The sequence below is a fragment of the Amblyomma maculatum genome, chromosome 1, assembly GCF_055883805.1.
Source record: "Amblyomma maculatum isolate TAMU_Amacu chromosome 1, ASM5588380v1, whole genome shotgun sequence".
NCBI lineage: Eukaryota > Metazoa > Arthropoda > Arachnida > Ixodida > Ixodidae > Amblyomma > Amblyomma maculatum.
This window is the reverse complement of record NC_139344.1, coordinates 464,759,294-464,777,799: the sequence shown is the minus strand read 5'-3', so window position 1 is coordinate 464,777,799 and position 18,506 is coordinate 464,759,294. Positions and strand designations below refer to the sequence as shown.

General features: G+C 46.1%; 1 protein-coding gene across 1 annotated transcript in view; it reads left to right on the top strand.

Moving 5' to 3' along the window:
* The window catches only part of LOC146209854 (neprilysin-1-like), a 66,815-nt gene that overhangs the window by 30,687 nt on the left and 17,622 nt on the right, over window positions 1–18,506 (top strand). Inside the window, exons 3-5 of the mRNA XM_084581332.1 lie at window positions 1,309–1,439; window positions 14,840–15,071; window positions 17,297–17,395. Coding sequence (XP_084437458.1) covers window positions 1,309–1,439; window positions 14,840–15,071; window positions 17,297–17,395 — 462 coding nt within the window. The remainder of the gene's footprint in view (window positions 1–1,308; window positions 1,440–14,839; window positions 15,072–17,296; window positions 17,396–18,506) is intronic.

Below are 18,506 nucleotides of genomic sequence, written 5' to 3'. Positions count from 1 at the left end.
TCTTGCGACACGGCGCCCCAGAAGTGCTCATCACGGACAGGGGAACGGCGTTTACGGCAGAGTTGACGCAAGCCATCCTGGAATACAGTCACACAAGCCATCGACGAACAATTGCGTACCATCCCCAGACCAATGGCCTTACGGAGCGCCTGAACAAAACGATCGCGGACATGATCGCTATGTACGTCGACGCGGAACACAAGACCTGGGACGCCATCTTGCCGTACGTGATCTTCGCGTATAACACGGCAGTCCAGGAGACGACTAGAGCTACCCCGTTTAAGCTTGTGTACGGCACGGAGCCCACGACGATGCTCGACGCAATGCTGCCGCACGTAACCAACGAGGACAACATTGACGTCGCAGCCTACCTGCAGCGTGCAGAGGAAGCTCGACGACTCGCACGGCTGCGTATTAAAGACCAACAGCGCACCGACAGCCGACGATACAATTTACGACGACGCCACGCAGAGTACAATACAGGAGACCAAGTGTGGGTTTGGACACCAATTCGCCGTCGCGGATTAAGTGAAAAGTTGTTGCGTCGATACTTTGGACCATACAAAATCCTTCGCCGCATCGGACCACTGGACTATGAAGTCATTCCCGACGGAACGTCAGCATCACAACGGCGACGCGCACGCCCAGAAATTGTATATGTTGTGCGACTGAAGCCATATTACGCGCGTTAAAGAATCTGTGGTGTTTAAACTTTGCAGTGTTTATGTTTAAGTTTCTCTGTTCTGGAACATCGAGGCGATGTTTTTTTAAGGGGGCAGTAATGCCGCGAAACCTTGAAAACAGTATTTGTTGTTTTTTTAACAGCCCCCGGCATACAGGCTTATCACTCTGATTCTGGACCGCGTATCAGTTCCGTAATCTTTGTTAATGCTCGATGTCGCGAGTCACACCTTTATCAGTTTTGTTGTAGCGCAAGATGCACCGAGATCTGTCTCGAAGGTTCCGAACACTTGGGTGTCTTTCCACAATGTTCTAGCCCGTGCTGGTAGCCGTTTGCGACGTTATCTAGATTGTTCTGTGCAGCCTTTAAATTTTGCGTTGCCGAGTGTGACGAGCATTCTTTGTTCGACGATCAACGAGCACGTTTGTTTCTATCGCCGCCGCCGAGTTGCTTAGTTCTTTTGCGGGCGCAAGTCAGCCCAAATAAACAGTTTCTTTAGTGCAATCATCGACCCCTTCAATTTTGTCGTCGACCTCGTCACCACTACGTGACAATATGCTTAACCTCAGTGCTCTCGAAGTGCTCTTCCATTTTCGGTCACATTTTCTGTTTCCTTTGCGGCTCAGATGCAATGGACCTCTTTCCTGAATGCGGTCCTGAAGGACGCACAAGTGATCCTGGGCAAGTACGACCGCATCATTCTCTCCAACCGACAGTACCTACTTCGCCTGGGCAGCATCCTTGCCGAAGCGAAGCCGTAAGCCTATATCTATGCATCTGGATTATGGATTATTGCTGATAAAGCGCTTTGTCTTAGCGTCGCGAATTGTCATGATTAATTTCAGACAGCAATTGAGCGGTTTTCTGTTATTAAATCATGGGTCATCAGAAAAAAAAAATGTACACATTGGTATGGAAGGTGTATTCTAGGCGCTCTATTAACGTTTGACCACTCGGCAATGGTTCCACGTATATCAGCGGTCGGGCCCGTTTGAGTCCTGCAGCAGGACGTGTCGTATGTTCTGGGAAAAATAGGGCTTTTTTTAGTCAATTTTTCTTCATTCTACTTGCGTAGCAATTGATAATCAAAATTTAGCGCCCGAACAATTGTACTCGCTAAGATAAAAAAAAAACGTTTGCAGACGGAGACTAGTCCAATAGTCCCAATTCGGTTGCGACCTGTCAAACGAGAGTGTACGAGAGCTAACAGCAGTTTCTCGCTACAAATAACTGTTTGCAGAAATGTTCCGTTTTTCATTTAAATTCCTGTGACGTCAGACGCCTAGAGGAACACCTGCAGACTTGGCCAGCACTGCAATGATACTCTGAATGAAACCTCTTTCAAAGATCGCTTTCAGCAGTGTTTGCCTGTGCGTCAGGGTAGACATAATTGTTAATGTGTCCACAGCGTTGGTGCCCTGCTGCCCTTTCAGTTTCTTTTTTTTTGTGGAAGCACCCTCACTTTGCGCGTTACTTCGTCCTCGTACCAAAACCCCTTTCCACGGTGGCTCCTCGCGGCTTTTCCCCCGTTATAGCCACCTTCCGGTTGAACATTTCCCTGGTTTCATGAAAAACCTGGCACTTTACCCACTATGCTACTCGTCGCATAACACTCTCTCTTTTGTACTCAATTCTCAGTTTTTTTTTTCTTGCCCGAAAGTATAGAGAACAGGCATTTTACTGCAACCTGACAAGTGTGACAAATCGAAAACTGGTACGTTGGAAATTATTTTATATTTTTCTAATTTTTATCGCGGAGCATAACACGCACTTTTTCCGTGGTTACTAAAACCGCTATTGACTAGAGCTTTAACTCAACTGCGGTGGTGCAGTTAGTCAGCAACACGCAACATGTAGCAATATTCTTTATATTCTCTAATATTCTTTATATTAGAGTAATATTCTTCATAAAGAAACAAAAAGCCGCTTCGCTGCAATGCCAAGACACCGACTACTGTGCCGGAGTACAAGGGTTCGATCCCGACCGCAGGTGGTTGCGTTTCGATGGAGGCGAAAGGAAGAGGCCTCCGTGTGCTGTGCGATGTCAGAGCGCGTTAAATATGCTCAGGTGGTCGAAATTATTCCACACCTCTCCACTGCGGCTCCTCTTCCTCCCTTCTCTTACGGCGTGGTACAGGTGTCCACAGAACAAGTCAGACAGATACTGCGTAAACTAATAATAATACTAGCTCATAAAAAGACCAGCGAAAACCACGGGGTCAAAGGAACAGAACTAGTGGTAGTAATTTTATTAAAACAGACGTGGTTGGGGCATGCATGCTCGTTCCTTTGGGCCCGTGTTTTGCGCTGGTCTTTTAGGAGCTAGTATGAACCAACTGACCCAAAGAGCTAATTTAATAATCATAATATTATTAAAAATAATAATAATCAATCTTTATTTTATTTTCTGAGGAACAACCAAGTGGTCTTCGTGCTGCAGCACCAAAAAAATGACGATGCACACACCAGTTTTACACACACACACACACACACACACACACACACACACACACACACACACACACACACACACACACACACACACACACACACACACACACACACACACACACACACACACACACACACACACACACACACACACACACACACACACACACACACACACACACACACACACACACACACACACACACACACACACACACACACACACACACACACACACACACACACACACACACACACACACACACACACACACACACACACACACACACACACACACACACACACACACACACACACACACACACACACACACACACACACACACACACACACACACACACACACACACACACACACACACACACACACACACACACACACACACACACACACACACACACACACACACACACACACACACACACACACACACACACACACACACACACACAGAGCACAAAAGAAAAAACATAACACATGACATGAAACTGAGACGAAAAGTGTCACGGAAAGAAAGAAGTCAATGAGGCATCATCATCAGCCTGACCATACGCACTGCAGGCCGAAGGCCTCTCCCTTATCTCAGCACTTAACCCGGTTTCGTGCTAACTGCATCCACTTGACCCCTGCGAACTTCTTAACCTCATCCGCCTACGTAACTCTCTGCCGCCCCCTGCTACGCTTTCCTTCCCTTGTGACAGAAAAATGCTCGGAAGATAACCAGCCCTTATACATAACATTCATTGATTACGAAAAAGCATTTTACTCAGTTGAAACCTCGGCGGTGATGCGGGCCTTGCGAAATCAGGGGCTAGACGAGCCGTACGTGAAAGTGCAGGAAGATATATATAGTGGCTGCACAGCAACCATAGTTCCGCATAAAGAAAGTAACAAAATTTCCATAAAGCAAGGTGTTAGGCAAGGAGACACAGGCTCCACAGTACTATTCACTGCTTGCTTAGAGGAAGTATTCAGAGACTTGGAATGGGAGCAGTTAGGGATAAGGGTAGAGGGAGAATACCTCAGCAATCTGCGATTTGCTGATGACATTACATTGCTAAGTTACTCGGGGGATCAACTGCAAATAATGAAAGGTGACCTAGACAGGAAAAGTAAGAAAGTAAGGCTTGAAAATCAATATGCAGAAAACTAAGGTAATGTTCAACAGCCTCGGGAAGGAACAGCAGTTTACAATAGGTAGCGAAGTATTGGAAGTAGTAGGCGAATATGTCTACTTAGGACAGGTAGTAACCGCAGATCTGGATCATGAAAAGGAAAAAAAGAAGAATAAGATTGGGATGGAGTGCATTTGGCAAGCACTCACAGATTATGACTAGCAGCTTACCGGTATCGCTAAAGAGGAAAGTATATAACAGTTGCATCTTACCTGTACTCACCTATGAGGCTGAAATGTGGAGGCTAACCAAGAGAGTTCTACTTAAGTTGAGGACAATCCAGCGGGTTACGAAACGAAGCATGGTAGTGGTAAGATTAAGAGATAGGAAGCGTGCAGAGTGGTTCAGAGAAATAACTCAAGTTACCGACATTCTAGTAGAAATTAAGAAGAAATGGGCATGGGCGGGACATGTAGTGCGAAGGGATAACCGATGGTCGCTTAGCGTAACCAACTGGATTCGAAGGGAATCAATGAGTGGCATGTCTTATATACAGAGAATTGTAGAGCACATCACGCGAAAAAAAATAAATAGGTAGATAGAGAAAAAAAAAGCAAATAACTGACATTGATTATAGTAAATAGAAATATAAATAAAATAAACAACCATTCTAGGCACATGTGCGTGGTACTTAAAACACAGGCTAGAAATACAGGGAAATACAATTAAATTATAGAATTGAACGCGGGTCAGTAAGATTCGAAAATAAAGTTTAAAGTTACAATATAAATAAGAAACGAATCAAAAGCAGTACAAGATACTTCAAATAATAATAGTAGTAGTAGTAGTAGTAGTAGTAGTAGTAGTAGTAATAGTAATAATAAAGAGAACTTTCGGTGAAATGCACGCGAAGGCTGGGCTTCCCGCTAGATTCGACAATGCATGATGCTTCCTCACCGATGTTTTGATTCCTGTCGTACAGAAGGAACCACAAAAGCAATGTTTTCACTCAAGAATCATTGACGCGCTTTTTCGTTTTGGCACATATGGGGCGCCACTTATCTACAGCAATTACATAGAAAGCGCATGTCTAGTTAGCGCACTAGCTCGTTGTGGACGCCTCAGTGCGAAGCTTTCCTGTCACTTTAATCTAAATTTCATGTCGAGCATTATGTGGGCTTGTACTAGCCGATGCAAGTAACTAGGAGTGTAGCGTTGGCACAAGACATATTCATTTGAGGCAATCGGGGAGGGGGGCCCAGCAAGCGAAAAATTGATGATAAGAGGTACGAAAGCACAATTTAAAAGAGCGTGACAGCTGGGAGGAGAGAGGGAGCCTGCGAAAGCAAACTCCAAAGCGACACTGTTTGCACCAAGGAAAAAGATAGTCTAGCATTTTGAAAGTCTGAAAAGCGGCAAGGAATTGTGCATCTTTTGAGGTTGAAAATTATATTGTTGTGTGCTTTATAGATAGTAATTTGTTTCCTTCTTAGTACATGCTACAGCACACGTGAGTTACGCGACCTGTATCTTTATTCCTTGCAATACAGATAGTGGCATCGAAAAGGCGTGCTTTGGGAGCCCACGGAAACATACAACTTGCCGAGAGGTTTTTGCTTTTTTTCTCCAGAGGTTTCTCCTGCGGAGGACGTGCCTGTTGTGCGTCGTCCGCACTACAGGTATCCTCCTATTACTCTGTGTTTCAGCACCGGTAGTATTAAACGACCAGGACATGTCCAGATATTTTTTTTTGCTCTTCCCTCCCGAGGATGCTCCTGCAGAGGACGTGCGTCGTCCGCACTACAGGTACGTCCTATTGCCCTATGCGTTCAACAGCGGTATGTTGAACGCACAGTACAATAACCTTAGTGACACTGGACGTTCGAACCACGCCAGCGCTGTGCTAGCATCTAAAACTTCACTGAATGATTACCTGTTGGGGACCTAAATTACTATATTTTGATAAAAAAATATTGGAATCCCGAAGAGTACACTCGTAAAAATTTGGCAGTTGCATAAATTGGCTAACACTGGTATTCAGTGCAACCTTAGTGCCATGTTACAGACAGTGACTCTTTGCTGTGCCCTAGAGTCCTTGTTTCCTTGTTTGTATTTCAGATGACGATGACACCATCAGGTCAGTGAATGAGTGTAAAACTTTATTGAGTAGATTTAAGGGAGGGGGATGTTCAGCTGGGGTCCCTAGTTCGGGACTCCAGCGGCTGCCTCTGCTATCCGCGCGCGTGTCACGAGGGCCCGTCGGGCCTCTAGTCCAGAGCTGGATAGGGCAGCCTCTCGCCCCTGAATTGTTAGCACTGCATTCGGGACATCTGGAGGATTGTGTGGGCAGGTCCACACCATGTGGTGCAGGCCTGCCTTCTACCCGCAATATTTGCATTTGGGTTCGAAGAACCAGGTCGAAGAACCAGACACTGGGTGCAGCTGGCGATGTACCGCTCAGTAGTTGTTCGCATTTTTTGGCCAATAAAAGCGCTCCTGAGTGCAGTAGAGTGGAGCATTCTTGCACTTCCAGGATGACCGGAACTAGGGTAGCCGTGCATGGCCTGTACTATAGGATGGTATAGGCTGCTCGGAACAACCAGAAGAAAGCTAGGACCTGTTAAGGAATAGTTTTTCTTCCAGAGCGGGCGATAACGCACACAAAACCGATGTCCACCTGACCGATCTTTAGCCGCTTCGAAGAGAGGTTCCAAGGTGAGATCTCTGTTGTTCTCCTATAAACGTGGAGATGTCGGGAAAAGCCGTTGATACCGAGGCGAAGCAGTTTTCGAAATCATCGGCGTCAGACTCCGTCGTAGAGGAAGGCGCGAAAGACAGTCTGCGTCAGCGTGCTTACGGCCAGTTTTGTATGTGACATGTAAAGTCATATTCTTGTAACTGTAGGGCCCATCGTGCGAGTCGGCCACACGGGTCCTTGAGATTACCAACCCAGTAGAGGGCATGGTGATCTGTGGCAACGGTAAACGGGCGTCCATAAAGATACGAGCGAAAGCGTCCCAGGTAGCACAAAATGGGCTATGATGTGGGGGCAGTCCATACGGGCCCATGCGGAATTTGCAATTATTAACCAGAGGGGCCCGCGTGGGCTGCCCAATTTTGCCGCGATTGGTCCCAATCTGTACCCGTGTGGGCAGCCCAAACAGGGCTGCTCGAATTCAGCCCAGATAGCTGAATATGGGCAGAATACCAGAATCATTAATGGGTCCTACGTTTATGAAGGCAGTGCCGCCCCATTGATCAAGGTTTTAAATTTTATGTCGATTAATCCTTCCAATACCTCAATTGTTCCGGCGCGGGCTTTGTGGAAACCATTCCATTTCGGGCTCAGCCCCGTGCTGCCCTCATGCGTTGAATCTGATATTTTCGGAGCTGCCCTAGTTCCATTAATCCTCAAGTGTGAAACATTGAGCACTATTAATTTATCTTGAATTCGACACTCAGTAACATAAAAGAAATTTATTCCCAATTCACTACAATTATGTGGGCTGGCCCACATCACCCCCCAAATGTTGGTCGAAATATTTATTTCGGTGGTGTATGTAAAGTAATAATGGTGCAGGAACAATTTTGAGGTACTCGTACGTACGTACTCGTAAAGCGGAACCGTTACTGCTGCATAATTGCTGCCAATACTGCATAATTAACGTAGCTTTTAGAGTAAAATTAGATCGTCTTTATTCATGGCACGGATATGCATAGAATGTTTATGTGAAAAATCCAGAAGATGCAATTAGCGGCTGGTATAAGATGAATTACATACATAAAATGGTGCCTGAAATATAAGATGAAGACGTTTCAGAGCGGTAAGCCCACCTACGGACAATTTGGGGCCCACTGCTGACTTTCATGGGCAGCTTCAGTTGGGCTTATCTTATTTTTACCGCATGGAGTACGAAAATATGTTGCATTTGCCCGCAATTAACCTAAGAAATACCCATGTTGGCGGCGTGGAGGCATGCCCGCTTTTCAGCCCGGATGCAAACCACGCGGGACCTATTCAGTTTTTGAGAAGGGCAGCCCCATTTGGGCTAGCCCGTCTACTATTCCCTTTAGGCCCACATTTGCATCGGATGTGCCCTAAAGTGTCCCGCAAGAGACCTATGCGGGAAGGAGCGGGAAGGAGCACTTTCCTGCCCAGTTACAGGCCATGCGGAAATTATCTAGGTTTTTGATGGGCTGCCCCGTTTGGGGCAGCCTAGGAATTTTCTGCATGAGACCTACATTTCCGTTTGACCTTCCCTCGAGAACCCCTCAAGGGTCCCATGTAGGAAATGTGTGGGAATACCCGTATTTAGCCCCGCCGCGGCCCATGCGGGACTATTGCGCGTTTAAGCTACCAGCCACAATTAGGTTAGCCCAGGCTTTTTGCACAAAAAGAAAAAATTTTCTTTTCATCAACCCTAAAATTCCCCAAGAGGGACCTTTGAGGACCAGATGTGGGAAAATGTACTCAGTTGGCCCTTTCCACGCCTATATGATGCCCGGATGGAAAAAGCAGGGGCAAGCCAAAATTGGGCTTGCCCACTTGATCCCTAAGGGGGCCCTCATAGGTGTTATTACGGTTGCCCAAGCCCAACTTTCCCATACGGGCCCCAGGTGGGCCATGTAATGTGTGCTACTTGGGGTTGTATGGCGAAAACGACAGCGAGGCATTCTTGTTCCGTGACAGTATAATTGCGCTCCGACGTACTAAGGGAGCGACTTGCGTACGCCACGACGTGCTCCTTGCTATCGCAGCTCTGAACAAGAACCGCTCCAATTCCAACACCACTTGAGTCAGTATGCACTTCTGTGGGCGCTGAAGGATCGAAGTGGCCGAGCACAGGTTGCAACGTAAGAAAAACTTCAAGTGGCGGAAAGCGGAATCGCACTCAGGTGTCCACTCGAAGGCTACATCTTTAAGAAGGAGGCTTGTCAGGGGGTGTGCGATGTGAATAAAACGGCGCAAATACGAGCACAAACCCAGGAAACTCCGTAGTTCTTTGGCGGACTGGGGTGGCTTGAAAGAGGCAACCGCTGCTGCCTTTGCGGGATCAGGTCTGACGCCGTCTTTATCGATATCGACGAGATGTCCTAGACCTAGCGCTTGGTGTGCTCCAAAACGACACTTATTTGAGTTCCACACGAGGCCAGCTTTGCGTATACGGACCAGCACAAGAGCTAAACGTTCATTGTGCTCACTGAACGTCTTCCCGAAAATCAAGACATCATCCAAGTAACATTTACACACCTCCCATTTTAAACCGCGGAGTATCGTGTCCATGAATCGTTCGAAGGTGGCGGGTGCATTACAGAGGCCGAATGGCATGACATTGAATTCTTAAAGGCCATTGGGTGTGATAAATACAGTCTTCTGTCTATCCGCCGGGTGGACAGGTATTTGCGAATAGCCAGATCTGAGGTCAACAGTGGAAAAGTAGAGAGCAGAAAAAAGACAGTCAATGGCGTCATCTATACGAAGAAGAGGGTGCATGTCTTTCCTAATGACTGCATTTAGAAGACGGTATGCAACGCAAAAACGTCATGTGCCATTCTTCTTCCTGACAAGAATCCCTGGAGCAGCCCAAGGACTCAACAACTCTTGGATAACACCCTTCGTTAATATCTCGTTCCCTTGTTCATTTATCACCTCTCGTTTAGACAATGCCACTCGATAGGTCTTTTGTCGAATCGGATGCGAGGCGCCAGTGTCGATCCTGTGTGGGATACGTGAAGCAGGAATTAAAGATGGGCCACCTTGTTGGGAGAAGTCAAACAAGGAGGAGTGTCGCCCTAGAATGACCAGCAGTGCATGGCACTCCTTCGTTGAGAGCAAGGTGTCAATCATGCGAAGCAATCGTGATTTATTTTGGATATCAGTCTATGACGTCGACAATCAGGTCAACAGATATTGGCGGGTCATTACTGCACGATGCAAGTTTCAAACCTGTGGGAAGAATGACAGGATCCGCAGAGAAATTCACTGCCCAGAGTGCAGTGCGGCCTTTGGCAACAGACACCATGGCATGAGAAATCAAGACATTTTTCTTGATGCAGGTGAAGTGCACTGGTTCTAAAGTCACTTCAGACATGTCGAGGGTGGAGTCGAGGCAGGAAACCTGTACCACGGTGCAAGATATATAGGTGGGGACACAGCGTACCGCGCCTGTTCCAGATAAAGTCCCCTAGTTATTCTAAGCCGTACGAGATGGCAGCTCGCTCATCGGCCTGTGACGTAGTGGGAGGCAATGCTTTTCTATGGTGAATACACGCTTTTTGAGAGCCATTTTCTTGTAAACTGTGGCCGATGATGAGAAAAAAATATTTTTGCTGCGTTGTTTTTGTCTAGGTCCATTATTCAGCGCAGTTTTATGAATCTGTGGTTTCGTGCATGCTTAAATAAAAGCGCAGAAAGCGAATAATGTTTCGCGCGGAATTTGAACCTGCTGCACGCATAAGCGGCGGCACTTTGACAACAAAGCATTAACCATCGGTCGTTTCACTTGTTCTTTGACTTTGCATCTTTTGTTTGCCCATCAGTGTGCCCGCTCATCCTTATTTTGCTCCTTACTTTATTCCTTCCCTAAATTAGAGGTCCTCTAACTGGATTCTGCTAGCTATCACTGAATTCCCCCCCCCCCCCGCCCCCTCTCTCATTTCCTCTATATCATTACTTCTCTTAGCTTCTTTTTTCTTTTCCCTCATTCTTTTATCCTCAGGGTATAGGGTACAGTACAGAGAGGAAGAGAATTTCACAACAATGGAAAAAGAACACCAAGTATAATTTATTTAATACAAAACAATAGAGGTAGAATTACGGTCAACAGCTTTCTATAATCTACGTTAGAGACTGGCGAACAGTAATGTCATATGGTGCACCAAAGCCGCATATAAATCAGTTGATGAACATAAATAGATAGACAGATCGTGCAGCCGTTCGTGCTGTCGGGATTCGTGCAAAATTTGAAGACAGTTGAGCTTGCTTGAGGCAAAAAAGCCTTAAATCACGGCAGCACTTGTTCCGGTTTTCGTACACATAACTCGGCCGTACTTTTCTTCGCTTGCTTATTCCATTCTTCCACTCAGTTTTCACGTTAATGATTTATTCGATAGAGAAGCGGTACAGGGCGCTGTTGCATTTCCTTCATTAAGCAGTTAAGAATACCCTCTGAATTTTTATATTTTTCTTCCATTCGCCCAACCGAAAGCAGGATTCACTTTCTCTGCTCTATTTACGCTATCCAAAGTGAGAAAACTGCTTCCCCGGCGCCTTCAATTGAATAATGATGACTTAATGTTTGAGCAATGTAGTACTCACTCCCCCATATTTCAACATAAAGTTCAACCTTTTCTTCACTTCGTTGTTAGGAATAAATTACATCAATAGTATTGACAAAAAATTATCCTGGACTTCGCTTCTGCAGATAAAGCGCTACGGTGATGCTTCTGGCGACGACGGGGAAGCAGTTCGGGCCACGCAAACGGGTCACGCAGGAGAAACGCGCCGAGCGATATCAGCAGGTTGCTATCGCAACGGCGTCATCGATGTATGTGTTTTTTTCTTCCAGCGAAAATTCGCCGCTACATCGACGCTGACGCTGCGACCAGCGGCTCGGTTCGGCGGAGCGTGGCTGGTACCTTATCTGGAAACTTGCGTCCAGTGCCTTGCCCGTGCAGTGTCCCCACCTAAATATTCTTCCACCGTGACCTGTACACATACAGCCGACGACGGAGGCACAGCGGTATCTTCAGAAACACAAAACGCGCTCACAGCACTACACGAGCCTTCCATCAGACCAGGGGTAACACATTTGCCCACGCTAAGCTCGCCAGTTTGGTAGTCGACATTGGCGCCACACATCTTCAAAACTTTGAGCCCAAGGGTGACGTCGATCGGGCGAGCACTGCCATTTTCGCACGGAACTCTTTACTACCCAAAAAAACTTTAACACTGCACACTCCAACAGCAAGCAATGGTTCGCCACTCACACCGCGAAACTGAACAATTTTATCCCACTAAATAACACTTTTCTTCCAATGCGACGCCTAAATGAAGCACTCATTAAGCATATGGTGGCCCCGGTATCAACTAAAGCCTCCACAGGAACACCATCAACTAAAACATGGACTTTGTTCCGTAACATCAGCACAGGCGGGATTATCTCTTGTAACAGCGAAAGGCCAGCGACCTCACCACCATCGGTCGCGTCGACTAGTTTTCCGGCGGCGGTGAACGGCGCCGGGGCAATGGAGAACGGCACGCGCGGGAAGCTGGAGGTGGTGTCATAGTTATGTTCGATACCGGTGAAATATCCCGCAAAGGTGCTTGCCATGGGTCGCCGGAATCAGGAGGGTAACGCGAAAGACGAGAAGAGCCAGGATTGTAACCCTGTTGCTCAGGGTAGCTCATGGGGTCATAGCCGTAACGCGATGCTTGACGGCGAGAACATGAGGTGGCCAGGTTCGCCGCAGCGATAGCACACAGGAGGTCTGCGAAAAGGTGGCGCAGGCAAGTAGTAGCCACTGAGAGCCTCGCGTCGGCTGTTTTCATACCGATTTAGTGTTGGTTGGTAGTAGCGGGTCCGTTGCCTTGGGGGTGTTCTCGGTATGTTGCTCTGCTGACGCTGCTGCGGTCCACTGTATTCATCGAAGTCCGCTGAATTAACGACGTCCGATGCATTAAAGGCGGTTGTAGGAGGCGGACACGGCGGATGCAACGGGGGCAGCGCTGAGGAGCCCCAAGCTAGTTCTAGGGACCGGCTCACTTCGCGAATGATCTGACGGATCGTGGAGGCCAGATCGCCAGACGATGTTACGTCAGAAGCGTCATAAGCGGCTACCGACGTAACGCTTGCCAAATGTCTGAACATGGCTGTTATCCGACGCGTTTTCAGCGTCTCTAACGTGCGGCAATGCTGGATCACGTCAGCCACTGAATCAAGGCTTGATTTTCCGATAAAGAAATTATAAATATCTATGGCAAACTTCTTACGCAGATGACCAACGTTGTCCTCTTCAGCCATGCGAGCATCGTCAAGCTTACACAGCTTCAAGACTTCCTCGCTGTATTTGGTGCACGTTTCCCTTGGAAGCTGAGCTCTGAGAGAGCGCTTGTTCAGCTCGCTTCTTCTTCGCGTCGGAATCTCCAAAGCATGTTTTTATCTCTTCCACAAAGCGGTCCCAGGTGTTGAAAGTGTCCTTGTCGTACCACGTTCGGGCTGTGTCGTTAAGCGCGAAGACTACCTTAGCTAGCTGGGCGGAAGAACCCCACTTATGTTAACGGTTCCCCCGCTGGTAGTGAGTGAGCCTATCATCCACGTCTTCGCTGGATGAGCCCGTGAATGAACGCGGCTCTCGGTGATGCTGCCATGATCTGCTAGGCACGAACGATCGGAGCGTAGCTGTTAACAGACATCGTAAGCTCAGATGGCGGCAGGCCAGAAAGACGGCCACTTCGGCGCGGTTCAAGCCGGGAATCTGTCTTCGGGGTTTCTGGTGACCGTGTACCCAGCGCCTCTCACCAAGATGTTACAAGCGAGGTTTCAGTTGACGCAAGACGAGCGTCGAAGACCCAGCTGTGTCCACTTGCGAGTCCCAGCACGAGCCGCTTCTTCGTCGGCCTCATCTTCTCTTGCCTCAGCGTGAGCCGCTTCTTCATCGACCTTATCTTCTCTTGTCTCTGTTTCTGGGCGTCACATTATATTGGATTGCTTTGATGCTTTAAGACAGTCGCGTACAGTGAAACGGACAGAATGACTCGCCCAAACATGTTGTTTCTACGGGCATTGTAGTATCCTGGGGTACTGCTATAGCTTTGAGTAAAACAGGTTGTCGAAATTTCACCCTTATCTCGAGGTGCAGAAGTGTTAATTCAACCTCTCAGCTCTTTTGTTTCATTGACAGAATAAAACGACAGGCCTTCTTCTTTTAGCGTCAAGGTATGGCACCATGTGTTTTGCAGGTAGTGTTTTCTTGGTGAAATAAGAATGGCTAAAAAAAAACATTTGCAATGAAATTTGGTTCCACTCTTATACGTTCACAAGCAGAGAATGAATTCATTGTGGCATAGGAGCAGTGAGACCCTGTTCTGTATGTGTGCGTTGAATGGGTTCTCATAATACATTGTTATTTCTCTCTATATGCTGCTGAAAAAAACGGTAGCTGTGTGCCTGTAATGCTAAAAAAAATAATCAACCACAGAATGACGGTCTTCAATATTTATCCGATTGGCTGTACCGGCTGTCAGACAGCTGCAGTTTGAATAGACGCTATGCTAGCTTTGGAAAACGAATAGCTGATAAAGTTACGTGGGCAATACCTCGTGATTTGAGGTTCTATACGCATTGATTCCTTCAATGTTAGTAGAAAGCGTGCCATGGTCTAAAGTCGACAGAATTTTTGCAGGAGATGAATCCTCCTAGGCCCTTTCGGAATGTGAATCGAGTGCTGATGCAGCGACCAACTTAGAACCTAACTATATCTGTTTGCATTCCCCGACGGAAGAAGTGCAAAAAAATTGATTGCGGTTAAGACCGGCTGATTATTCTAGCTATCCCGTGATTCTCTGCAGAAACGTGGTGGCCAATTACCTGGCCTGGCGTGTCGTGGAGCTTATGGGTCCGCTGACGGTTGAGCGTCTGCGTCGGTGCCGATTCCGGTTCGACCGCTACCGCTACTCGCAGATGGAGCTGCCGGAGCTGTCCCGCGAGTGCTACGAACACACGGCACACTACATGCGCTTCGCCACAGCCAAGCTGCTCTACGACGACCTCGAAGAGAAGCCCGAAGAGCGCCATGACAAGGTACGTGCTTAGACATGCGCATCAATAGGTGCGCACATTCGAAATTTCGTTTTAGAGAAGGTTGTTTTGAAGGGTACATTATGGAGAAAAAAATGGTGGATAATGCTAGCGTGACACTTATTGAAAATTAAATAACGTAGACTAGTGGAAAGGTAGTAGCCAAATGTTGAATTTGCACGCAAAGGAAAGTGCGAAACAACGCTGGGAATGTTTAATGTATTTTTTACAGCTTTCAAAAATTTAGCCTCCTTTTTGGAACGCTGTCCGCAAGCGTACGTTTGAGAACGTATATATGTGAAATCCGTTCGCGCCTCACATAAACGTAACTCATACCCTACAGTGAAACAGAATCTATTTGCTGAAAGCTCGATTCAGGAATCAAATGCCTATTAATGTGCGCATCTTGCGTCCGACTACCACGTAATTATGAAGGGTAGATAGTTGGTCTAGTCATAAGATGTCGTGTAACGATCCCAGCGAAGCGGGGCGCTAAGGAATCATTCTAAGACATTATTGCATACGTGTCCGCGGAGTAGAAATAACAAAACAATTTGGTGGCTTTCACCTCATATTAAAATAATGTTAACGAATGTTAACGTCGGCCTTACCAGATTCAGGCGATATAAGTTAGTCTTTTCTTGCGCAGAAAAAAACATCCAAAACACGTCTTGCTTGTGTCCAGCTTCTTTATGATGTGACGGAGCTTTCAGCTCATGCGTTGGGCAGGGCTGTAAGACTAGCTTGAAAATGTGTTTAATTCAGGTCTTTTTTAACTGTGACTAAGGTAAAGCTTTGAATTGTCTGTCTCATGCTGTCTGTCAATGACAAAGAGTTGAGAAAAATATGCAATTCTCTATGCTGCACGGTTATTAAAAGAAAGTTGAAAAATTCCGAGGACAATGCGGAATCTGCTGTGGAGAAATGCGAAAGCTTGAGCTTTGCTGCTTCACACGGTACGTCGCACACGTGGCCGTTGCCGAACACAACCAGCGTTTTATTGAACGCATCGAATTTCACCGTTGTTTTATAATTGGTTTACAGGAATGCAAAGGCGCTACATCTGACACTCGTGGGATTCCGTTAATATTATCCTCATGATAGACAAAGAGAGTTATGATGTGCGTTTCACGATATTCATGGACTACTTGAGTAATCTAATAATGAAAAAACTGTACACAGCATTATTGGACATAATGCTTCTAGTTCCGATGCACCATTTGCCGCACAGCGGAAGCCCAGGAGGAGACGTCCTCAAACGAGTTAAATGAATGTCAATCTTACCTTCAGTAAAAACCTTCTTTTTTTTCAGACTTCACACGAATATATTAATAGTCAAAATATGGATGCATGACAAAGGCCTTTTTGTCCCTTTGTATACCTCCTGTTTTATCTGTAAAAAATGGGAAATAATAGAACACGAGCTTTTGGAATGCTGGAAGGCTATTTTTTGGCTAGGGTATCCTTCAAACGGCCTAAAGGAAGTTTCTGTTATACACTTATCGAATCAAGTCCTTACCTGGACAAACATATGACAATCCTTTTGATTCTATTATGCTCCTGGGCGTCCACAGTTTGTGGAAAACTAGGATGCAGTACAACAACGCAGATATCGAAGTGCGATCAATACGTGAGCAGTTAATTGAAAGTGCTATACGATTCAAAGAAGCACATTGACTACCTCAGTACCAACCAAGATGGATTGGAGTGCTCGATAAACTGGTGCAGTTAAAAACTTCACGTCAATAAATGTGTTGCTGACGTGTATTGCCATGAATTTTTTACCTGTCCCATGCCTAAGCCGGTAATAAATAAACCAAATCCCGGGCGTGGCGCAGTTGGTCAAGGATCCGAGGATCGGATGTTGGATTCTCAGTTGAGTCAAAATTTTTAGTTTTCTGATGACGTCATCAGGAAGATGGGCAAGTAGAATGCCGGGATATCCCGCGGATTCCCGCGAAGAAATGGGACACTTATCGTGGACGCTGGCTGCTAAATCACGGACACGCTGGCGAGTCATGAGCGATTAAAGTATTTCGGTTTAATATAATAACGTGGATTATGGACGTAATTTTCGCGAACCAAATGTGAACAAACAAGGTATAATAAATATTTTTTGTGTATTAGTTTTATGTTGGTATACCAGGTATTAGTTATGTAATTTATTAAGAACATTCGTTTTTTTTCTGACATATTGTTTTTTGTTTCACCCCCGTCCTTTGCGCCAGGTTCAACACATAGCTGACGAAGTGAAGGACGCGTTCGCAGTCTGGCTTGATCTCACCAGCTGGATGACCGAAAGCAACAAGAAGCTCGCTGTGTTCAAGGCAAGTGGAAAACTGGCGTTTGTACTTACGTTTTTATAAAATGAGTTCAATTTAGTCACTTGACTAACATATCAGGTTTCAAGACGCTTAGTAAACTGGAATAAATTTTCTATGATACGAGTAACCATTTTGTTAGCATGTGTTTCGCCTAAAACGTGATCTAAAATAATTAGTGTACGACGTTGAAGTGGGTTAGCCGGTGCGCTTTTCTCACCGAGGCTCCGACGTGCACCATCAGTAAACAGACTTTCTCGTTTAATGGCGCAAACCGCGATCGCCAAGCTCAGTGGGAACCCTAGCAGACTATTTTCGCAGCTATCGCAAGGTGTCTGTGACGTCGCGGCTGAAGCTAATGACAGCCTGTAGTAGCCTTTCACTCACCATTGTTATGACATAATTCGCTGGTCAATCTACCAGCAAATTAAGAAGAAAAACGAAAGTTTTAAAAATTAATAACAAACCACTGGCTTTGTTCAAAAGAGTTATAATTCGAAGTAATGCTCAAAGCGTTACTTGAGCATGTTGGACACGTTTATCAATGACCTTTGCAGCCACTTCAATGAGAGGTAGTGGAATACATTTTCACATATTCCGAAGTTACGAATATCCGAAAAGTGAAGCCTTCAAGTCTGTCGTACACCGAAAATACGAAACACGTTAGTTTCTGCCTTGAGAGAAGACATGATAGCGCATTTAAGACCGCCTTTTCATTCGGCTGTTTTAATTTTAACCTTTGATTTAAATTGTTTAAATTTAACTTTATTTGAATCTTGATATTTGAAATTGCTGATCTAGAATATGCGGTTATGACATCACGACCGTCAAGCAATCGGAATTTTTTTTCAGACTGTGTGTGTGTATGTCTTTCGTACACGCCTTTTCGAGCTGTTTTTTTGGCAACTAGCCATAAACCACCTAGCCCCACTAACGTCCTTATGGCGGCGACGTTCCAGTAGAGTGACCTGCAGATAATCGCAATCGCTGAAACTTGTAATATGCAATATCTCACCTAGGACCCAGAAGTTTGAAGGCTGGAGATAAAATTGGAGAATTCAGATTATGACCAGACAGCGGCCTGTGGCCCACTCGGGTTCTTCCGCATTGAGAAATC